We start from the raw sequence: 25239 nt of genomic DNA on the forward strand, positions 1-25239 counted from the left end.
TTACCAGTGTAGATGCTGGCATTGGAAGCTGGGATACCAAACTGTGACTCGATGAACTTGGGAATGAAGGTAATGAAAGCAGTTACAATGGCACTCTCAGCTGTGTATGACAAACTCACAAAAAGGAATGTCATGTTGCTTAAGATCCTGACAGCTGCTCTTGGTAGGTCTACAAAATGACAAAAATGACAAATGAATGTTATAAACAATGGATGGAAAACAAAATAAAACTGAATTGTTTTTGAAATGAACTGCAAGTAGCCGTTCAGCAATATTTGCCACAAGAGAATAAAAACAGAAAGATCTGATGACGATTAGAAAACAACCCCTTGGTTCAATAGAGCTGGTTTTGGTTGGATGTTTTAATTATCAACCAGAATAAGGAAATAACACACCTACAACCATATTCATACACAAATATCCTTATAAGCAACACCCCACCTGTGACTCCTATTTCAAAATCTGTTTAAATTATTTGTATTCTTTATTGATTGAAGACAGTTATTTTCCATGAAGACCTCTGAGTCCATTTAATGTGGGAATTACCTGCAGATCAGTCCTAAATTAGGGTTACCAGTTCCCCCCAACATCATGCCCCTTACAACATGCATTTCTAAGTTGCCATATTGTTGACCTCACATTGAAGATGCCCACAGCTGAGGAACAGGAAGGTGATGTCAGGCACCTGGTTCTCCAGCCTCACTTAGGAAATAATCATAGCTAAAGAAGCTCAAAAGGATAAGGCCATCAGATCAGACACTTCCAGGTACTTTGCACTGGAAAACAAAGAACCATGATCTCCCCAAGGGGAAGGAGAGCCCAGAGATGGTGGCTTAGCATCTACTGGACCACCCCTCACGAAGGAGAAAAAAGCCTCATCCTTAAGTCTAGACATTTATTTCACAGAACTTGCTACAGCTATATAAGCAAGTATTTTCATTGCAGCATTGTTTATAATAGAAAAAACTAAGGGGGCCAAAGGTGCATCCATGGGAAACGTTTAAATAAATTAGTTACATAATGGAATACTACAGAGTAGTTTAAAAGGACACAGAGCTGCATGTACTAGCGCAAAAGAATTCTAAGAAATGTTGTTATTAATGATTAAGCAAGCTGCAGAAAATGTGCATACATATATAGGGTCACAAAAATCAAACAAATCAAACTAATGTACTTATATGTGGTCAAATATATACTTCTCCAATGTGTCAAAATGCATTCTCCTGTCACATACAACTAATTAGAACAAATTTTTTAAAGAATTAAAAATAGTTATATACTTATCAATATATATCTTAAGGGCTTAAGTTGTATGAACAGGATTGAATTGGGAAAGATAAGAATGAAATGAAATTCTGTGTATATATTTTGTATTTTTTGCATGTTTGTAATGTGAATTAATGCACATTTAGGTAATTTTTACATTTCTTCATGGAAAAAATAAGTTGCACTATTTTTGACAAAGTCATCTCAGAGAATAGTTATCCCCTTATGATCCAACACAATACAGTGATTTCATTAAAAATGGACAACTTTCATTGAAACTGTAATTCATAGCCTCTTATTCATCAGAATCTAAAATTAAAAAGCAAAGACTATTTGCTATAATCATTTAAAAATTTAACATTCTACATCTTAATTCAATTTTTAAAAGTTTAGCATTTTGAAAGAACAATGAAGCTGCATACTTTATTTTTTAACATGGACAAACACACCAGAGAATAAAGCCTTTCATATTACTAGCCAATACTTTCTTGCAAACACTAGATTAAAATGTCATTTCCAAAATTTTAAAATTAGAAAGTTTAGAAATTAGAAAAAAATAGAAAAATTACCTGTCTACATTTAAAGATTAACATTAAGTTTAGTTGATATATTTAAAGCCAATGTGTTGAATCGAAAACATCTGGGAGAAATATAAAATAAAAAATTTTAATACAAAAAATATGTATCCCATACATATTTTAAAATATACCAATTATACTAAACTGGTTTTCCATTGAGACTCACCTGATACAATAAAAATGTAGTTTCAAACATAACTCAATAGAAATAGGTTTTGGTTCTCTTTCATTAAAAAACAAGGTCTGCTTTTTATTTAAGTAGAATTTAGAAAAGTTCAGACTTTCAAAAACTCTACGTTAGCAGTGCTGGGGATTGAAGCCAGGGCCTGGTACATGCTGGTGCTCTACTCAGCTACCTCCCCAGCCCAGATTCCTTCTTCTTCCACCTTCCTCATCCCCTTTATTGGGGCTGAGCTTTCAGCCTGCATGCCCTGCAGGAATGGAGGGCGCAGGTCCAGGGTTGTACCTTCAAGTGGTGGTGCTGAGTGTTTTCTTACAGAGAGACTGCGCAAATAATTACAGAGTAATGGGAGTCTGCTTTCCAACTGCTAGAAAGAGTTACAAATACAGAAAAATAGACAGTTCAATATCAGTTTGGAGCTGGAGATATTGTTATGAAGCAATTAGGCAGATAAATAAATAAGATGATTAGATAGATAAGACAGACTGGCAGCGACAGATGATAGGATCGATTATATAGATAGGCTAGATAGATACATAGAATAAATTGATTGACAGGTGATAGATGATAGATATGTATGCACTTCCCAACTCTGTCTGCTAACAGGTCTTAGAAGTAATCATACTCTGATAGAAATGAGTTCATCCAGTACTAATTTCTTGATTTCTAACAATCATTTTCCACTAACAGGAACCAGAGAAATATCTAACTTCAGAATCGAAGCAGAGAACAAACAAGCTGAGCTTGGGAAATCTTGAACAAGAAGTAAAGAAGCCAGGCACAGTGATTCACACCTGTAATCCCAGGGACTCAGGAGGCTGATGCGGGAGGATCACAAGTTCAAAGCCAGTCTCAGCTACTGAGTAAGGCCCTAAGTGATTTAGCAAGACCCTGCATCAAAATAAAAAATAACAAGGGCTGGGGATGTGGCTCAGTGATTAAGCACCTCTGGGTTTAATCCCCAGTGGCAACCTGGGAGAATCTGAACTCAGTAGTCAGTGAAAATCTAATAGGAACAAGATGCAGTCAATCCTCATTATCTGTAGATTTCATATTTGCAAATTCACCCACTATTAAAATTTCATTGTAGCCCCAAAACTAATACTTAAAAGCACTTTTACAGGCATGCTCAGGCTGGAAAAACTTGAGTTGTCCAACCCATCCGTTGGGCTGGGCTGAAACATAGCGACTCTCCCACCTTATTGTTTCAACTTTCATCTAGTAAATGAGGATCCTTTTCACAGTACAGCATCCCATCTTTCTCTTGCTTTCTGTTGGTGACTTGCTTTTTAAATGTTACCAAGGGTGGTGCTGCCATGCTGTCTTACGTTCCTAAGCACAGAGTCTGCGAGGAGCTTATGGAGAAACTGCATTTGTTAGAGAGACTTCCGTTAGGCAGGAGTAACAGTGCTGTCAATGGTGAGCTCAATGCTAATGAACTGACAATATATACCCAAAAGGGGTCTTTAGACAGAAACATATGTAAAATAAGCTTATATGGGCTGGTAATTATGTAGTGACAGGAACCCAACTCTGTGTCTCCCTGGGAATGATGCTTCAGTATTCACTAATTCAGGGTTCATGGTAACTTGGTAGAACAAAACTGTTGCAAATAATCAACTCACTTTACAAAGCTTCGAAATAGTTCCTAACAAAGTATTTATATATTTTTTTGACTAATAATTATCTTGTACTTATTAACTTAAGCAGGGAGAAAACAAGCAAATGCAATTCTATCCTGTGATCAAAGTTAACCTGATTATGGGGTGAATTAATACCTTCTGCCTCTGTTACGATGCACTAAGCATGGCATCATTTGGGTGGTAGGCCTATAAAACTACAAAAATCAAGAAAGGACATCAAACCTAAATTCATTCTATGAAGTTAATGGTTCTTACATTTTAAAAAGATCAAGTTTATGCAAGACAAGGAAAAATGAGAAACTGATATAGATCAAAGGAGAATTAAAGACACAAAAACTAGAAGCCAGGTGCACTAGCACACACCTGTAATCCCAACTACTCAGAAGCTGAGGCAAGAGATTCACAAGTTCAAGGCCAGGCTTGAACTCAGCAAGACCCTGTCTCAAAATTTTTTAAAAAAATTTAAAGGGCTGGGGATATAGCTCAATGCATGAGGCCCTAGGTTTAATCCCCAGTACTGCAATAAGAAAGAGAGAAAGAGAGAGAGAGAGAGAGAGAAGAAAGAAAGAAAGAAAGAAAGAAAGAAAGAAAGAAAGAAAGAAAGAAAGAAAGAAAGAAAGAAAGAAAGAAAGAAAGAAAGAAAAGACACAAAAACTAATACACATGGCCCTGGATTGGATCTCGGACATAAAGAACGTTATTGGGAGCAATCATCAAAATTTGAGTGGGGCCTATAGTTTAGATGTCAGCATTGTTTCAATGTGGCCTGCCCAGTGATATAGGAAAGTATCCTTATACTTAGGAAACACAGGAAAGTATTGGGATCAGGAAAACATTGTGTCTGTGACTTCCCAGAAGTGTTAATGGTTAAGAAATCATTATAGGGTACAGGATAACTGGAGCTCAATGGGTTATTATTCTTCAGCCTTTATGTAAATTCAAAGTTATTTCAAAACATCAAGTTTAAAAAATTAAGTTAGCAAATTATTTGCTAAATCTACAACTTTACAACCAAATACCTAATTTTTATGCTGCAGGATATATTTTAGATCGGTTTCTCGGTGTCATTTATAATTGTGTTCTTATAAAATCAAAGATGTAATAAAAAACATGGTGAAGGAGAGGTGATGAGATAATGATGGTGATTATCATTTTTGATCATTTAATGCTAAGAAATCTTATAAATTCAATGATAAGAGCAGACTGACAGACCAAGAAATGCCTTTAAACAGTTGTACGCAGGAATAAAATTCCATTCAAAGCACCAAATTCAAGAGAATATAATATAAAAAGGATTATACTTAGAAATTGCTTTTAAAAGAAGTGTTAATTGCATTGGCAGATCCTTTGCTCCTTCAGGATAGACATCAACAGCAGTACCTGTGACCCCATCATCCTGTGCACCTGGACCAAGTGTTAACATTGCACTTCAATCACAGCAGGGCTGTGTGGAGACACATTTGATGTGAACCCTCCCAGCAACCTTGCAAACCTTTATTAAAGTTTCAGAAAATCTGATTTGCATGGTGTGACAGCGATTCTTGATAAGGGACGGTATTGACAAGAGACTGAATCTGCAACATGAGGGCAGCGACCACAATTTATTCTTCTCCAAAGCGATGGAAATCACACTGTGATAGGAAGCAGCAGATATTTGTGTCTGTTATTTTTTGACCCCTAAGCCAACATGCTCCAGCATATGTGGAAGTATGTATGCTCATTCATAAAAAATAAATCTACAATTTAAATTATCTATTAGTCCAAAGTCTTTGGAAGAATAACATTTTAAACGAGCATCCTTTCCAGCAAACCAGAGAGATTCAGCCATTTTCAAGGGGGCAGAGGGATAAACTTACTGAGAGGTTATTTAGTGAGAAATGCATCCCATGGCGGAGAGGGATCTATAAGAACCCATCACGTGAATACCTCTCACCTGTGGTTCCTTATATAGAAGTTGCAAGGTTTTAATGATGTGCCTGATACCCCACAGTGAGCTGACTGGACCAGGGGAGGGGGCTGGACTCAAAGGTGCATGCAGCCAGCAGGCAGGGAAGGCCAGGAGAGGGCTGGGCACCCCACATGAGCAGATAGGCCAAGCCCTTCACTTGCTTCCCTTAGAGTGTCTGCACTTAAGACTTGCAGGGGAAGGATTGAGACAGCATGAATGTCTTGAATGAGAGACAAAAAACAAACAAACAAACAAACAAAAAAAAGAACCTAGCAACAACCACAACAAAAGATATATTTGAAAAAGACTTTCCCCCAAGGGGACTGACAACATGTAAGAGACAAAGGACCAGCTACTATCAACTCCACCACATGCTGCAGGCCCCGAGGAATGGGGCCCCCAGCTGGCCTTCCAGTCTAATGTCCTGTGATTATCTGTCCATGGAGAAATCCTCATCTCTGTGCTGTTTTCAGTCTCCCCCACCAGTGTCCTTGGCAAATGTCAGAATCATCCATATGATTCCAGATTAGCATCCCCTCTTTTAGGGAGCTGTCCACAGCCCCTCCAGACATACCCCTTTTCTCCCACTTCCACTTCCAGGACACTTGGTCCAGTCATCAAGTCCAGTGTCACTGTGTGTGTGTTTACCTGCCTGTTCCCTTTAAGAGACAATAAATGCTTCGAAGGCAGAACCTTGGTATATCTGTACTTATTTAGCTCCTGGCGTATGGTGTGTACCCAGAAAATAGACTTCAAAGGGGTTAGGGGCATAGCTCAAGGGAGAGTGTTTGCCTCTTATGCACAAGGCCCTTGGTTTAAATCCCAGCACCATACACACACACACACACACACACACACACACACACACACACACACACTTGGAATGCATTCATTCACTAATATTCTTTAGTACATCACAACAATAATTTGTACTAAAACAATCTGTATACTTGTGAGAAAATGAAGTCGATTCCACAGATAAGCTATTTGCTCCTAAGGACCAGATGCAGTATTAGCAAAACAAGAGTCACAAGATGAAGGGTGGTCTACAGTGGTGGACCTACTGACATGTCTGAAGGACATGATGCATGATTCTTTTCAATGCATGACTCTTTAAAGCTAAAGAATCCTTACCATTAAAGATTTCAGACAAAGAAAAATTAAAATGTTAATAGGAGGAGGAATATAATATTCATTTATACAATATTTCATCTATTCAGGATGTCTGGGAAAGAGGCATTTCATATGCTTAAATTTTTACATAACTGAAAAACTGCCTCTTGAAAGCAACAACATCTTAAAGTAGCTGATGCATTAACAGATATTACTAGAGAATCCACAGCCCAATTTGACATCTGCTTCGGTATTCAAAATTGTAATTTATGAAAACTAATTTCCCTATAATAATTAATTTTAGCATATTTTTAGCTTTCATTTATTTTCTGATTTTTTTTCCTGGTGGCTAGAAGATTCTTTCCTCATGTCTGTTGTTTGTTTTTACCTGCTGATAGTCTCTTTCCTCATCAACTTTTCTCTATTATGTTCTTCTAGCATAAGCTATCAATTTTGTTCTTTTTACATTTTTTCCTAATCCAAATGGGGTAGAATGAGAAGCCGCTTGTTTTGTTATGCCAAAAACATGAATTATTACTATGAAGGAGTTGACTAAATTGTATTACCTGGGAATTTATATTCCTTCCTAGGTATAAATTATATAAACATTAAATACCAAACACACATACTGAGCCCTCTTAATATTTTTTGTAGTTTTCTGATACTGATGTCTTTAGATGTACTATTTTCTTGTAGAGAAAAAATTTTTTTCAAGTTTAGCAGCCCATGAAGTTTATGTTTAAATTTACGTATAATACAGACAACTAGTTCATTTTATGTTATTGCTTTAGTTGAGAAGCAATAACATAAAATGAACTATTTCGTCTGTTTGGAGGTTTTTGGTGGGGAGGGTAATTAAGAATTGAACCCAGGGGTGCTTTACCACTCTGCTACGTCCCCAGCCTTCCTCGCCCCCTAGATCTTTTTGGTTTTTTATTTTGAGACAGGGTCTCACTCTTTTGCAGAGGCTGGCCTTGAACTTGAGATCCTCCTGCCAAGCTGCTCTGATTACAGGCATGCACCACGTGCCCGGCACAACAAACTGTTTCAGAGTGAATAATCCAGTGGTGTTCAGTAGAGTCCCACATGGAACCACCACCTCTTACTAGTTTCAAAATGCAAATGCTTTCCTACAATAAAAATTTAACTGTTTCATTTTCAAGAATAGGATTGGAATTTGCTTTTGTTTTAGTCTTTACATAATTAGTACTTCCTAAATTTTCTACCATGAACATATTTAACTTTTATGATCTTAAAAAAAAGGGGGGGACTTCAATTTTTAAAGGATGTGGAAATCTGTTATTCCCCAGGAGAAATCTTCCCTGGCTCAAGCAGCCAACCTATGAATTCCTTCCTCTCCTTCCTCTCACCTTCCTTAGAATGTACATATCTCAGTTTTAAGAGTTAACATATTATATTATTTGTATCTTTTTGAGATCTTTTTTTTTCTTTTTGTCTCCCTTCCAGAGCTAGGACTGTAACTTTTCATATATGTATCTTAAGTTCCTAGTCCTGTGATATTTACTCAACAAAGATATTTCACAGAGAGAGGACAAAAAAAGAAAAAGAGAAACTTTCCTAAGATAGATATTGTCAGCCATCTACTCAACACTTAAAATGATATTTGGGGACCAATCTAGACCTTTCCTAAAAATCTTAGATACTGTCATACCAGTGGCCTGTAGCTCAGGTGGCTGAGGCAGGAGGATTACAAGTTCAAAGTCAGCCTCAGCACTTTAGTGAGGCCCTAAGCAACTTAGCAAGAACCTGCCTCAAAATATAAGGAAAAAAATAAATAAATAACAGGCTTGGTATTTGGCTTAGTGGTTAAGCACCCCTGGATTCAATCCCTGGTACAAAAATAAAAAATAAAAACTTAGATAATGCCAATTTCTCACATAAAAGGGCAATTGAACAAACAGATAAAAGGCAGCTTAAACGAATTAAAGTAAAACAAGGTATAAAATTCACATTGGACACAAAGAGACCAAAAGTAAAAGATGGAAACAACCAGTGTGGAAAATTGGTGCTATGTAAACAGTTGGTATTTTTATTGATATGTTATGAAATAATGCAATACCACCAAAATACAGGGTGCTTTTTTTTTTAAGTGATTAAAATTTTTTTCCACTTTTTTATTGGTGCACTATAGATGTTCTAGTGGTGGGGTTTGTTGTTCTGTATTTCTACATTCACACAATATAAAAAGGCAATGTGGCCAATGTCTCTGCCCAGTACTTCCCCTGTCCCTCCCCCACTCCCTTTTCTCTATTCTACTGATCTCCCTTTGATTTTCAAGAGACTCCAACACACCTTTCTTTTCCTTGTTCCTCTCTAGCTACCACTTGTCAGAGAAAACACAGCACCCAGGATGCCTCTCTAAGGCGCAGAAAGCCCTCCCGAAGCAGGGGGTAGGGAAGGTGGTAGGGACATGGCAGAAGCAGTTTCTGGTGATGGTTACAGTTGAATGAGGCCAGCAAAGGGATCCTCTGGCCACACAACCTAAGGTTCTACTTTCATTGTGTCTTAAAGTCCTGCTGGCCTTAGAGAAGGCCCTTTCCAGGGACAGACAATTCTCAGAAGCAGCAAAGGGCTTCGTCGACAAGACAGCATCTTACAGAAGCAAACCTACCAATCCCAAGTCTGTGGCGCCCACCACCACCTTGTCCAACTCTCACCCACCAAGCCATCACGCAGGGCCAGCTACCAGATCCCATATATACCCCACTGTACCCCACTATACCCCCACCCTCACGGACATTACTCGAAGCAGCCAACCCCAAACAGCTTCCCAAGGAAACCCCATAAAGGATCTGGCCTCACCCCTACTTCCTCCTCCTAACCAAACCTGGTGCTCCCCCTGGGGCCCTGGCATGGCCTGGCCTGGCCCTTCTCTTGACCTTTCAGTAGTGTTGACCTCTTCAGTCACCACTCAGGTATCTCTATAAATTAAAACCACCTGGGTATGACTACAGACCCACTTCCTTTAACACCTCTCCATAAAAGTCCTTGATTCCCTTCTTTTAAAGTATTTAATTTTAACTAAAGTATTTAAAGTATGTAAAAATTTTTCCCCTTAGGGCTAATCTTTTAAGCCGTTTGATACATCAAAAGGCTGTATACCATAGCATAAAAACCTTGAGAACATCCTTGTGGCCAGCACCTGTGTTTTAGAGCTGGTAAAAATTCCTGCCTGTTACTCAGGAGCATCAAACTATTTTTTAGCCAGGCCTTTTGGCAAAACCAGTCTCTCAGGGTGTTCAACCTGGTCAACACAGGACCCACATTGCACTCCCTTCCTGCTTGTTTTTTATGAAACTAATTATGCCATGGGATATCCCCGATCCCAAGACTCCACAAAAGTATTCCAAGTCCTTCCTGCACTTCAGAAGGCTCTGGTAAACAGTATCCCTGCTTGCCTGGAGAAGAGCAGAAGGAACTAGATGGCACTGGGACATCACAGTCACCTCCCAGCTTAGTCGAGGGAGCCCTGAGTCACTTACCTACAGACAGGCGGGCAGAAAGGGCAGTAGTAGGGCCGAAATGCACCCTTAGTGGCTACTGGCCACAATACTTCCTGCTTACTTAAATCCAGCACTAGTGAGTATTTTCATGCATCTTTCTAAATGGATACGACTTGATGAGTAACCCCACCGCTATTATGCACTGATTCTGAAAAAAGATCTTTGTGGGGGAGTGGAGGGGGGCAGGCCTGTTATCATTTACCTTGTGCCTCATAAGCTATATGTCCAAATGTAAAAGTCTGGCGTATCACAAGAAAACACACAGTGAAATAAAAGTAAAACAGAAGTGAAATAAAGAATAGAAACAGAGAAAACATAAACAGAGCAGGTCATGAAAACTGGAGAAAGGAATTAGTCTGGCCCTAAGACTCTTCCTGAGCTTCAAATTTGACTGAGTTTCCTGGCCACCAAAGCAAAAAGTTCTATGATCATCATAATCACAAATACAGAAACTTTCTAATTTCTTCATGGAAAACAAAGCTTTTCCTAACTCTCTGCTCTAAAGCAATGGCTGTCTCAGTGTAGTCCCTGGACCAACAGCATCAGTATCACCTGAAACCTGTTAAAATGCTAATTCTCAGGCCCCAGTCCCAACCCAGATCTCCTGAATCACAAGACTCTGGACTGAGGCCAGTAACCTGGGTCTTAAGAAGCCATCCTGGTAGGGCTAACGTAGACTAAGTTTGAACCACTGTTATTAAGAGATGAAAGTTTATATGAAAGACACTGAGGAATGATCCTCTGATAGATATGGAGAATTCAAACATCAGCCTTCATTGAAAGCTGCAAACCTAAAACTGAAATGCAGTTCAGAAAAGACAATATGCAAGAAGGCTAAGTTAATGTGGGGCCCAGGCTTGTGGCTTTTGGTGGTCCCACTTTGCTGTGTCAAAAATTAGCCTTCATACAGCCCATGATACACTTGTTTTAAAACACCCAGCAAAGGGACATGTGCACTGGTGCTTAGTATTCTTGGGAAACTCAAATTCAGAGTTTATCCCTTTCTCAAATAGTTCCTGCCCCACATTATCTGAAACCCTAAGACCATCTTCAGTACCTCCCCTCTTCTGTCATTCCCTGGCCAGTTGTCACAACCTACAGGAATGACCTCTTTCACAGACCACAGTGGCATGGCACACGCCTGTGATCCCAGCAACGCGGGAGGCTGAGGCCAAAGGACCACAAATTTGAGGCCAGCCTCAGCAACTTAGAGAAAGCTTAAGCCACTTAACAAGACCCTGTCTCAAAATAAAAAAATTAAAGCAGGAGTGAGGCCCTGGGTTCAATCCCCAGCACCACAAATAAATAAATAAATAAATAAATAAATAAGATCCATTTACAATTAAAAAATATTTAAAAAAAAAAAAAACAACTTTTTTCTTCCCTCCTCTCATTCAAGAATTCATTCATTACATATTTATTGAATACTGGATTTTGGTATCCAAGAGGGGGTCCTGGACCCAATGCCCTACAGACACCAAGTGACAACTGTACATCATTGGTTATTGATGAGTGCTAAGGAGAAAAATAAAGGAGGGGAGGAGGTGAGAACCATTGAAAGGGAGGTTGAAGGTTTTTTTTTTTTTTCTCTTTTAATAGGGTGGCTAAGGAAGTCCTCACTGAAAAGTCCTCTTTGAATAATATATCAAAGAAAGTAAAAGGCTATAGGGAAAACACTGCCAGCATAGGAGTGGCAGGCGCAAAGGCCCTGAGGTTCATATATGCCTGACACATTTGAGGACCAGCAATGAGTTCATCATGGTTGCAGCTGAATAAATAAATTGACTGAAAGTCGATGAGGTGAAAGAGAGAATCAGCATTTAGGTCAGGTAGGTCCTGCTGGGAGGAGACTTTTCTATAAATGAGAGAGGAGACCCAGAAGCTCTGAGCAGTAGATCCCCCTTGCTGCTGTGTGGAAATCCCCGGAAGTAGGCAGGGGAGATACAGGAAGACCAGTAGAGCAGGACTTTCCTACTCTTCTGGTCAAACCTCAATTAGGCTCTGTCCCAGCTTTCTTCAGGGCCCCCCTTCTTCCATTCTCCTCCTTTCCCGCCCCCCATCTACCTCATCTACCTCTTGGAGTGCTTCCAAGTGCCTGCCCACACCTTTCCTTCCAAAAAGGGAAACATCCTAGCAGGACACAGTGGTTCACAACTGTCATACCATCTACTTGGGAGGCTGAGGCAGGAGGATCGATGGAGTCCAGGAATTTGAGGCCAGCCTAGGTTGCACAGCAAGATCCAAGGGTCATCCAAAGCCCCTCCTGCTCCAGGTAACCTTTCCTGATTCCTCAGTTGGTCCTCCACACCGTGTGTCTATCCTTTTTATGGCTCTTAAAATATCTCCACCTGTATCGTCCTGTCTCCCTCTGTGGACTCCAAGCCCTCTGAAGACAAACATGGCTCCCTCATTTCTTAATGACCATGGCATGGAGAATGGAACCCTCCATAAGAGTGACTACACTCTGAGTTTAGTGATGCTGACGTTATCCTGTAATGGACAGAAATCTGTAACTTTCAATGATTTCTTTAATTTCAGTTCACGGCCTCAAACTATCTTATTTAGTTAAGCTATAAAAATATTGCACTCTAACACTGACAAAACTCTAGCAGAGAAGCACAATCTGTTATATTTTGTGCCAAATTAATAACACTAAGTAATTAAGCTTAAAAGATTAAAAAAAAAAAGGACACAAAAAGAAAATTTTTCTGGGGTAAAAATGGGAGTTCATAACCCACTTGAAGCTAATGTATGAAATATGATATGTCAAGAGCTTTGTAATGTTTTGAACAACCAATAAAAAAATAAAAAAAAAAAAGAAAAGAAAATTTTTCTTATGGTTCACTGTCGCCAGAAGTTTTCTATATAGAAAGATGCCCAGTTAAATTTGGAAGGCTTTAAAACACTGGACCTCAAACCACAGGAACACTGATTCCGCTTAAATATTTTAAGTGTCTATTTTTATTGGTAGGATTTTGATAGAATCAATGTTAATCTCTTTTTTGGAAAGGTAATGCAGACACACTGAGAATTTGACTTCACCCTTTGTGGTGTATACACAGCCTTACTCGTGCATAATTTATAGTAAGAATCTGCAAACACTGAGTCAGATTTTCCCATCATCTGTCACGAAAATGTGGAAGCAGGAAGTGGAAAGTACAGTGTGTTTTCTTCCAGCATCAGCAAGAGAACTTCCAAAAAGGGAACCATCCTAGCAGGACATGGTGGTTCACGACTGCCCCTCCCAACTACCTGGGAGGCTGAGGCAGGAGGATCGATGGAGTCCAGGAATTTGAGGTCAGCCTGGGTTGCACAGCAAGATCCCAAAATAGAACAAGCAAAAAGACAAAGGCATCATTCTGTATAGCTCAAATAATTTTCTTCTTACAGAAGTGTGTGTCACTAACCCAGCTATCATTCCACATCCTCTTTAAAATAGTTTGAATTGATGTCCAAATATCACAAAAAACATGAAGACCAAAAGAAGCTCTGTTCCAGAAACAGAAGGAAAAAGAGGATCTGAAACTCAAACTCAGATTGAACTCAAAATGAAACTTAGCAATCATTCTTTAATGTAAGATCTTCCTTATGAATCTCAGCTATGTAATACAAATTATATCAATAGTGGAATAATCCCCAAGGATTTAATTTGTCCTTTTGAAAGTCAGATTCAATATTAGACTGTTACTTGGGGATGCTATGCATTCCATACTCTAAAAGAAATCAATGTGCACAAGATAAATATGAATTAATTTAAATGATGTAAATTGAATATTCCAAAATCGTCAGAATGTTTGAAGCATTGTTAGCAAAAGATTTTCAGCATAACCTCATTAAAGAAGTATTTCTTTTTAATGAGATAAAATGACGATTGAAGTTCCAGTCTAGATCTGATTAGAGAATCCAGCACTGGCAGAAGTAATAAAATAGATCAGCTCTGAGTCCCAACCAGGAATTTTAGCCACATAAGGGGGATCTATCGTCATAATCCAGGGACAGGGTGAAAAGGAGAATTTACCAGAAATACTAACTAGAAACTGATTTTACAAAGCAGTAAGCCATTACTGTTCAAATACTTCTCTATTCTCTCCTGTATCAGAAAATATCATGAACCATCAAATTCAGTGTAGAAAAGACTAGAACAAGAATCATTAGCAGGACAAGAAGCTGGCCAAAAAAAAAGCACCATACAGATTAAATTTCCAAAAATCACTTCTGAATGCTGTGAGGTCTTTTCACCATTGTTGACCCTTCGTATCTAAATATGGGTTCGGCAGAAACACGCTCCCAGACAAGGATTCAACGCCAAGCGACTGGTTGGGGAGGTTCATGGAGCACCAGGCAGGGAATGTGGTGGCCATGGTGCTTGCGAAGTGAGCAGCCTTGAAGGATATAAAAACCACCTCAAAATCACCTCATCCAAGAGCTGGGTGTTTTCTGCCATGTGTTTAAGACTTCCTTGTCTAAAGTGCATCCTCCCAAGGAGTTTCCACCCCATTGACACTTTTGGTATCTGACATCAAATACCTTTTTTCCACAATCCATTCATATATTTCACATTTGAGTCATCTACTCCTCAATTACAAAGCATACCATTTTATCTTACCTATGCCTTTATGTCTCCCTTGAGTCTACTTTATATTCTCAATAAATTAAGATTCTAGAGACATTTGTCATGTTTTAAATTCTTCAACATCAACTTTGTATCAATTAAGTTGTTTAAGTAAAAAAAAAAAAAAATGGTCCATGATACATCCATGAAAAATCGTGGGCTGGTCTACACGGAAAGAGCTCACACCCTACTAGCATCCAGAGAACGCTTTATGTGATTAAAGTATAAGAGGTCATTTTGGCAGTTCCAAAAGTACTGTCACAGAATGGGGAGGGAGAGGGCCAAATTAAAAATTAACCAGCAAGAAGCTTTTTCAATGAAATGTCTCTTGACTTATTTTCAGCAAATAAACAGTCTTTAAAAATGGTCCAATCTAACCATCATTCCTCTTGGCCTGCATGGACAGGTCTATAATAAATTAGTAACTTTGTTCTATGCCTGAAAGTTTCCTCTTCAGCCTTATTGAATACATAGTAAAAAGGAGATGATAGAAGCCTAGGTAAATTTTATCAATCTTACTAACATACACACTTGTTAAATATTATGCTTTATAATTTATACAAAAAAAATTTAATTCAGAGAATTCAGAAAATCAACAAAAATCAATGGAAGGGTAACATTATAGTTTTCTTGGATTAAAGGGATTCACTGCTATTCAACAGATATATTAAATACTAAGCAAAGATTGCCTGGTTAGTATCAACTTGAATTATTTAGATTTTTAGATTGGCTAATTTAACTTTAATAACTCATTATTTTTAAAAGAAATAAAAATGAAATAAAAACAAACAAACAAACAAACAACAACAACAAAAAGAAAACCCAGATCAGTAATTTTTTCCATCACTGAAAATTTCTGGATGGTTTTTCACTGGGTTTGGAGGCCCAGCTATCCTTCTCCAAGGATTACTATATATGGACATTTGACAGAGCCATTTTGAAATGAGAATTCTTTTTAGTGCTGGTTCTTATCCTTAGGTAAGAATCAGGCCACATTACCAAACCACCATTCCCCTGAAACAGACCATCTATTTCACAGTGCATTCAGTATTTTAAAATCAGACATCTCTACTTACAGTAAATGGTACATCTAAACATCTGTATCTTTATGAACTAAATCAGTGCTTCCCAAGCTATCTGAGAGAAAGGATCTTTCCATTATCACTGTTTCCAGTCTGTCATCTACAGATACTTTTGCAATATGCATTCATGATAAATTATTATAAAATTGATCTTTTAAAAATGCAACACATAAGCCCAACTGTTTAAGTATTATTAGATGCAACAGACGTAAAATTATCTTGCCAAATTTCTAAAAACATTTTGCAGCTCTTTCTCTCCATTTCAATACTTAACTGGCCACAGGCCAGAAACAGATACTGTGGGCAGTATTGGGACCACACTTTGAGGAGCACTGATCTGAAATACCATGCATGTATTTATTCAAAAGATATACTTTACCTCTGACATTCTTTCCAAATCCCATTGAAGACACTTTTTTGTCCACTTGTTCGCTATTGTTTGATTTCTCCTTCATAACATCATCATCGCTAGCGACATCAACAGAATATTTTTTCTTTTTCTTTTTCTTGTGCCGAGGTGGAAGCTTTTTTGGAAAAGTAAACATTGGGAATATCACAAGAAACATTGCAATGGCACAAAGGAGGAATCCACTCCACCTAAAAAATCGGGAAATGTGAATAGCATTTATGGGTTTTGCTTTATGAGAATAAGTTACCAAAGTAGAAGTTTGTGATAATAAAAATTCTCCAGAAATTTTTCATTTACCTTCATCAATTGTCAAGCAATAAAAAATTGGACAAACTGAAGAAATAAAGGGATTTTCCCTTTCTGTGGTATATGGGAACTCCACCCAATAATTACAATAGTATGATATAAATAAATACTATAATCAACAGCCTGGTTGGAATTTCACTCAATTTAAGTATTTTTGTGCAGCTATGTGTTAGTTCTGCCAACATTGTTAGTCCTGATATAATGTGTATTTTAAAATAAGACACTAAATCATAAATTTAACAGAAAAATTATAGAGACTCTATTGCATATTTTGTAGACCTTAGCAGAAAAGCATTAATAACTTGTTCTAAATGTATTTTTTGCCTGTTTGGTACTAGGAAGCGAACCCAGGGCCTTGTGCATGCTAAGTACTCGCTCTAACACTGAGCTACCCCCCCTCCCGCAGCCCAAGACACAAGGGTATTTTAAATTGCTGATGGTATTCAAATATTTTCTGCAGTACTTAAGAATGTATTAAACCCCACTTAGCTGCTCCACATAACATTTAGCCAAGCATGAGGGCCACCAATTCATGTAGACTTTATCTTTTTCTTGAAGAACTTACAACTTAGGTATAAGCAAGCCAAAAATATAAGAATCTCCAAGATATGCAAGAATGCATACAATTTAGTGTTCATCATAAGGTTTAGATTATGAATCCTATAAAAGTGCAGAGAGGGAAAATAAATGTGTGCCAGAAAATTTCCCAGGAGACATAGAACTTGAGCTACATAGAATTCCATCTAGAAATTCAACTGAAGTTGCCACATTGCAGAGAGTTCATGAGGAATTCCATGTAAAAAACCCAAATTCTAGTCCTGTATTAGAACCAAGTGTTACCACCTGGGGTTTCTTACCTGCACAATTCCCCAAGGGACAATTTCTCAGTCCCCTTCAGTCTTTCCTTAGCAAGCAAAAGTCCCTGGTCCTACCTAACAGGGTTGCCACCTCTAACCAGAATTCCTCCACTCTGAACTCTGCTCTTAAAGCTTCCAAGTTTATAAATTCTCAGACCTTGTCCTCTGTTTTAACATGCACCTATCAAAATGCAAGCAGGATTCTAAGCACTAATGATGTGTTCAACCCAGTAAAAATACAGATTAATTGCAAGGTGAAACTCATCTTTTAAAGAAGTTTCTATTAAAGAGCTATTATCAGTTGGCAAAGGTCATTAGTTGGGAGAATGCTAGAATCTGTTATTAATCCAGTGTATTAGTTTCAAATTAAAAAGTATATCAAGCCAGGTGCAGTGGCACAAGCCTGTAATCCCAGCAACTCAGGAGACTGAGGCAGAAGGATAAAAAGTGCAAAGCCAGCCTTAGCAATGGTGAAGCATTGAGCAACTTAGCGAGACCCTGCGTCTAAATAAAATACAAAATAGGGCTGGGGATGTGGCTCAGTGGTTGAGTGTCCCTGAGTTCAATTCCCAGTAACCCCCCACCAAAAAAATCAAATAAAAATTTTAAGATGATCAGAAAAAGATTTAATTTTGAGAAGATTGCTAAGAACAGACAATCTTCAATCTAGCAATCTTGATTATTCAGAATATTATCACCAACGTAGTGCCTGACACAGATTAGTTACTCAAAAAATTGCTAAATAAATATATTGAAAGAGAGAGGTTTTAAAAAAGAAGAAGGTCATTTGTCTTAAGGGAACATAGCTATGACAACATCTGGCCTCTGAACACTTGGCCACTTAGAGGCTCTTTCCAACCAGCACCTCACCTTTTACATTTACCCTTCTGGAATCTGTCTCCACAAACTCCACATTGAAGTTTCCCTAAACCCCTTTGATCACTAGGCCTCTCAAGCTCTCTCCCCGAGATGGCAGGCAGAGGAGCAGAGGTCACAGTTATGAGCTTTGGTTTCAGACAGACCTGGGTTTCCATTTTTATCAATTGCTAACTACGAAATCTTGGGGAAATTTCTTTGCTTTTCTCAGGGCCTTATGCATGCTAAGCTCTAGGGTAATAAGTGGTTTTGAGAGTCCTAAAATTTAAATAAGAGGTATATTTAAATAAGGTATATGATGGAACTAACAAAATGCCTGCTTCCAGAGCTAGGGTTGTGGCTCAGTGGTAGAGCACTTGCCTAGAATGTGTGAGGCACTAGGTTCAATTCTCAGCACCACATATAAATAAATGAATAAAATAAAAGTCCATCAACAACTATATATATATATATATTTTTTTTTTTTTTTTCTTTAATGCCTCCTTCCAAACCAGCAACCAATTCATGGTTTTGTATTTGTATTTTGGTTTTGTATTCATGTGGATCTGTGCTCAGTCTTACTGCCCACTCCCTCCCAGTCATTGATCTAAAATTACATGCAAACAGTGAAGCTTCACTCTGAATAGCTCAAAGTGAGAGCATATAACAGAAGAAGGGGGATAATCATAGCAAACAAATAAAAATGACATAAAAGTCTGAGGTCATACTGAAGCAGAGCAAACCAGCCCACATCTTTCAACAGTCTCCAGAAACATCAGTATGACACATGATATAATGATGGACACTAAGGACATCACTAAAGAGGACACTGGGAAAAGCTGAGTAGGACAAGATAGTGTATGTCACATATATGGTCACATCAATAATAGCTGACATTGGAAGGCCAGGGTGTCTAAATTCCTTTCATAAAGCATTACACAGACCATTAACCAACGGGAGCCACCAGTGGATTGGCTAAGAGTTCTGCCCTAGAATCAGTTTCTTATGCCAACACTCTCTGATTCTGAAGTTAGAACAAATAATTCAAATTTGTGAGCATCCATTTTGTCACCTGCAAAATGGACATCATATTAGTGACTACATATATTTGCAAAGCGCTTGGTATAATGTTTGATGCACAGTAAGTACCCAATAAATATCAGCATTATTCCTTCATTTATTCCTTCCCTCACTCTTTCTTTTAAATATTTTATTATTAGTTGTTGGTGGACCTTTATTTATTTTTATATATTTATCAAAAACCTATTGTTGCTGCTAAGCATTGTGCCAAACAACTATGACTTTATTCAAAGTAGAAGTCTGTTTCAAACAGGACTATCCAACTTAAAAAAAATTCAAATTCATTTGCAAGTAGATCCTTATTATATAGTTCTATGTTGATAATCTTTATCATTTTTTAAATATTTATTTTTTAGTTATATATGGACACAATATCTTTATTTATGCGGCGTTAAGGATTCAACCCAGTGCCTCACACATGCTAGGCGAGAGCTCTACCTCTGTGCCACAACCCCAGCAATCTTTATCATTTACATAACTAATATTGAGCCATTGAAATGATATAATTACTTGAAAATTGATTTAAGGACTGAATATCTAGCACATATGGGGTGCCTAGGGCAGGAACCATTAAGAGCCCTCCATGTACAAACTCATTTGTTCCTCACAACCCTATGAAGTAGGTACTGTAACAATCTCCTTTTATGAATTAAAAAAAAAAATTGAGGCACAAAGAAGTAACTTCCTCAAGATGACATAGCTTCGCTTCATTCAAAGGTGAAGTTCTCCTCCTGAATCCTGGACATATTTGGCAGGACAGTTAAGGTCCCTCAAGTGCACACAAGATTTCAATCCAGGTGAGTACACCTTTCAGATCTTCAAGCCACTCCAACTGCTCCCTCTGGACTAAACGTCTCCTAGAAAACTTTTAATTGACAGCATAAAGCACTAGTATGACTGAAGCCCCCTGCTGTCCCTCCTTCTGCCCCTGAGTTGGTGGTCCTCGTCTTTCCCTCTCACTGTTTCCTTATCACCAAGCCCTTCTCAGGACATCTAAATAGAACACAGATTATACATTGGATATTCATATGTATATCTTAACAATCTAGTTTTATAACAAGAAAAAAAAATCCCTACTCTTGATTTATTTCACAACTGCAAAGAAAACAGCCAAAATCAAAATTTTCACTTTCAGACAAAAACTTAAAAGCCCTGTGTGATGTTCCTTTCAATGACAGGGGAACTCCTCTCTCTATGATTTGAAAAATTCTAGCAGGCCAAGTTTGTCTGTATCTTAGCACTTGCAGTTCCATTGAGGATTACTAATGAAATTAGAAGCAGCATAGAAATTAATGTTTGTTAACTTCTCTGAAAATAGTGGTAAACATTATTGCCACCAATATCAGAGTTGTGAGCTATTATTCTATAACAAAACAGAGAGAGAGAACAAAGTATACAACTCTTTAGAAAGTAATTTCTTGACACTGATAATTTCTAATAATGCAGTATTCTCTTTGCCATAAAAATAAAAATTTCTTATCGATGTGTATCTATTGCTAACCATGTGAAATGAATTCAGAACACCAATATTTTCAGTCAGTGCTTTTATAATTACAAAGAAATAACTGATTATGTCCACATGAAGGACTGTGAAGAACTCAAACATAACCCTGGTCATTTAGATAAATCACAGAACATTCAAAGTTGATGCTCTCCTCCTGAGCAGGACAGAAGAAGGTCCACCTGGTGAGAAAGCAGCTAAATCTCCAGGATATATAAGGAAACCAAATACCACCAAAGAGAAAAGATTTGATGAGCACAGAAGCAAGACTGAAATTCTGGGGAGTGGGGAAGGGTTATAAAACAAAAATACAAATACAATGAGGAAGCATAGAACAAGTCATTTTTCAAAGGCCCAGAAAAGATAATGAAAGATACGATTAAACAGTAAAGTCCCTTCACAGCCACAGCAGCCCTTCTCGTACACTCTGCTCTAAAGGAAACAGCCCAATCCTGGAGAATGCAGGAGAATGTTACTGAAGTGTCTGTATGAGTTTCCTGTTGCTGCTATAACAAGTTACCACACACTTAGTGGATCGAACAACCCAGGTGGAATTATCTCATGGTCCCGGAGGACAGAAGTCTATAGGGGCATTGGTAGGATTTTATTCCTTCTAAAGGTTCTAGCTAGAGAAGAACTTATTTACTTATCCTTCTAGCTTCTGGAGTCCACCTGCTTCTTTGGCTCACAAAAATTTTCTCCATCCAAAGCACATCATTTCAACCTCTACTTCAGTCATCCTCTCTCCTTCTCTGACTCTGCCTGCTGCCTCCCTCTTTCCTTTGATTAATAATGGGCCCACCCAGAACACTGAAGATAATCTCCCAATTTTAAGATCCTGAACTTGATCACCTCCGCATGGTACCTTCTACCACATAATGTAACATATTCACGGTTCTGGGGATTAGGAAATGGCTCTCTTTGGGGAGTTATCATCCTGTCTATCATCTACTCTCAGGTGACTTAGGCTATATTTTTTATCTCTTCAATGGGGAAATTTAAATACAAGAGTTTTTATGACTAAATCATTAGTAAAAAAGTGAAACAAAATTTAGAAAACAATCTTACCAGTTTCCAATGAAACGAGGGTCATTCTGGTCAAGGTGAACAGGATTTCTGGGATCAACATAAAAACCAATAAGAAGTCCACCTAATAAATATCCCACTGCAGGGCCAAGTGCTCCCATGACATACATGATCGCTGAGAAGACAGAAAGGGAAATATGAAATACAGCAACATTTCATTGAAGTGCTAAATGTTCTCTGATGTCCGTATCATACTGCAGATACATCACAGTTAAATCCAGTGAACAACTTACAAAATGTCTACATTGACATTAGGGTTTCAAACTGTGTGCTTCATCTCACTATTACCTGTGGTCCTCTTGGAGAGTCAGAATCACCTGGAATGCCTTCAGGTTGCTTGTGCTTTGTTTGTTTAATATAAACGTTCTGGTCTCACCTCCAAACCACTAAATTCAAATTTAGAGACCCAGGCTAGTTAAGGAGGCAAAGGAGGCAGTCACTGAATAACCAAGAGGAAGTTAAAAAAAAAAAAAAAGTTTCAAGATAAAAGGGAAAAAAAGTAGTGTCACTTGTCTTAACAGGATGAAGAAGGAATTTAGAAAGCTAGATTGAACTGAGAGAGCTGTTCAAGTGCCTTCCAATTGATAATGTTTTTGAGCCACCATTGTAAAATCAAAAAAGACCTGAAATGCATTTGGTTTATTGTTAATTGAGGAATCTTATGTAAGAATAAGTCCTTCTACATGGCCTGGGTCAGGAGGTCCGAATGGAAAGCACTGACCACAGATGGACCAGAAAATAATATTTTTGAACACATGACCAATGAGTCTGGTGGGTACGTCTTTACTGCCAGTGGATCAGAAATTTGGTATTTTATCAACAACAATAAAAAGTATATGCACGTGTGTGTGTGTGTGTGTGTGTGTGTGTGATCAAAATGAGCATACAGCAAACAACAGCAGATCATTAATTAGAATTAGTTTATTTTTTTATATGTGCCTATTTTCACTTGTGTAATTTAATATTCTAAAATGCCAATCTTAAGGCTGGGAATATGGCTCAGTTGGTTGAGTGCTTGCCTCGCATGTACACAGGCCCTGGGTTCAATCCCCAGCACCACAGGAAAAAAAAAAAAAAAAACAAATATACATGTATATATTGCAATTTTAAAAAATTAAGTTATACTTAAAATTTTTAAAAAAGAGAATGCCAATTTTATAAATTTGAGATATTATAGGGAATTCCTTGAGAGTCATAGAAAAGTATAGCCACACTACACGCTCATTTTTTTCCCTCTGTTCAAACACATTTATTTAGGGGAATATCCATAAACAGTTTTATACCTTGCACTGCTGTGTGCAAGGTATAATAACAAACTCAGGTGTTAAGTGTTTCTCATTTCCATTGCCATCATGCATTTTTAACTGCTGAACAAATAAAAAAGTTTTGCCATATCCTTTAAATAGCTATATATCTACCAGAAGGCAAATTGGGATAATCAGAATGGTTTCACCCCACTTTATCATCCACCTCTAAATCAACTTTAAGTAATCTTGTACTTCCTGTTACTTATAACCACAGACAGCAAGACAGTAATTTAACACCTGCTCTCACTTTTCACACCATTACAAAAGAGAAAGCACAGTGTTTATTTTACAGAATCATCTGCTGGTAACCATAAGACATTAGGTTCTCAGACTCCCCCATCTGTATTGGAAATGGAGAAGGGAGGCACACCCACAAGTATCTGGTGCTCTTTTGGAAGCATGTTTTTAATAAATGAAATTAGAATTTTGTTAATTTTATTAATATCTTCATTCATAACCTAAACTGTAACTCAAGAATAGAAAGCACTTTTTCAGGTGCAGATATTCCCATATGCATAGGAAGATCAAATTTATGTTTCCACCTCCAGGCCTGCCAGCACCATTTACAACTTAAAACTGTAATGAGGCCAAAATGTGACATGAATCATCCTCCCAAAATAATTCTTGTGGCATGAAAGAGGCTGTCTTACAAACACACACAGGGAAAAGGGTACTTCCACAATACTGTTTATGCCTACGGCATTTGAGTGCAAATCTTGGAGTGGTAAGCAAGATTGTGTAAGCATGTGTACTAGCAAGCCCCTGCAATCGTCCAGTGAGAAGAAAATTTATTTAATAACACTCACCAAAACACCTTCAGCTACTTTGTAAAATGTAAAGCTTTTTAAAGTTAACAATGTAATCAGAAATTTAATTTTATTATATAACAAGCACTTGAAGATCAACAGAATTACACAAACACACCCCCCGCCTTCTTTTAAAAATATTTTTTTAGTTGTTGATGGACCTTCATTTTATTTATTTATATATGGTGCTGAGAATCGAACCCAGTGCCTCACACATGGTAGGCAAGCGCTCTACCACTGAGCTACAACCCCAGCCCCAGGCACATTCTTTTAACCCAGCTCCAATTAGTAAGCAAATCATTTTCTGGTAGGAAATTAAGCCTTTCTGGCCTCTGAGTTAACATTTATTGATGGATTAACAAACGGTACTCAGAGAAAGCTTTAGGAGACAATGTTGAGGCAAATTCATTCCACACACCCTCCCCGTCAAAAACTTCCCCTCACTGCCCACAAACTAAACAGAAGGGTCTAAACTGCTCTACCTGGAGTTCAGGGGTATGACAAACAGATCAGCCTCTTTCGAGTGTTCCCATCTTAAAATCAGAAGCCTGTATTCAGGGTAAGACTTCAACACACCCTTCCCTGGGCTGGCTACCTATCTGCATCCTGACCTTCAAGGCCCGAGCCCAGCCATGTTGTCCTCCCCTGAATGTTTCTCTTCTCTCTGAATCCCTGTAGGCTAGATACTGTTATTCCAGGGGCTTACAGACTTCATCACGGATCCCTAGTGGAATGAATCCAAAATAATTTTCCTACATACACATAAATATACCATAGTGAATCCCACCATCATGCACATCCATAAGAATAGGGTCCTAGTTAGAATAAGATGCATTCCATGCTTGTATGATTATATCAAAATGAATTCCACTGTCATGTATAACTAAAAAGAACCAATAAAATAAAATAAGTAAAAGGTTTTAAGCACTTATCCCCCAATGGATTTATTTTCTGTACAAATAAGGTGTGTACTATTAGTGTCACTCACACAGTTCACATCTAATCATCAGAAAATCCTGTGGGTTCTACCACCCAATCATACCCAGTATCCAACTCCTCTTCACCTCTATTTCTAACACTCTGGT

General features: G+C 38.0%; 1 protein-coding gene across 2 annotated transcripts in view; it reads right to left on the bottom strand.

Annotated features, from left to right (window-relative positions):
- Slco5a1 (solute carrier organic anion transporter family member 5A1) overlaps positions 1-25239 on the bottom strand; it is a 129698-nt gene that overhangs the window by 50188 nt on the left and 54271 nt on the right. The window contains exons 2-4 of one of the 2 annotated variants that reach the window (XM_076836335.1): positions 22024-22156; positions 16327-16544; positions 5-169 (exon numbers count right to left, since the gene is read on the bottom strand). In XM_076836335.1, the coding sequence (XP_076692450.1) occupies positions 5-169; positions 16327-16544; positions 22024-22156 (516 nt within the window). The remainder of the gene's footprint in view (positions 1-4; positions 170-16326; positions 16545-22023; positions 22157-25239) is intronic. The other variant, XM_076836336.1, reaches the window with a different exon arrangement.

This window comes from Callospermophilus lateralis, chromosome 16 (genome assembly GCF_048772815.1).
Source record: "Callospermophilus lateralis isolate mCalLat2 chromosome 16, mCalLat2.hap1, whole genome shotgun sequence".
In the NCBI taxonomy this organism is placed as follows: domain Eukaryota; kingdom Metazoa; phylum Chordata; class Mammalia; order Rodentia; family Sciuridae; genus Callospermophilus; species Callospermophilus lateralis.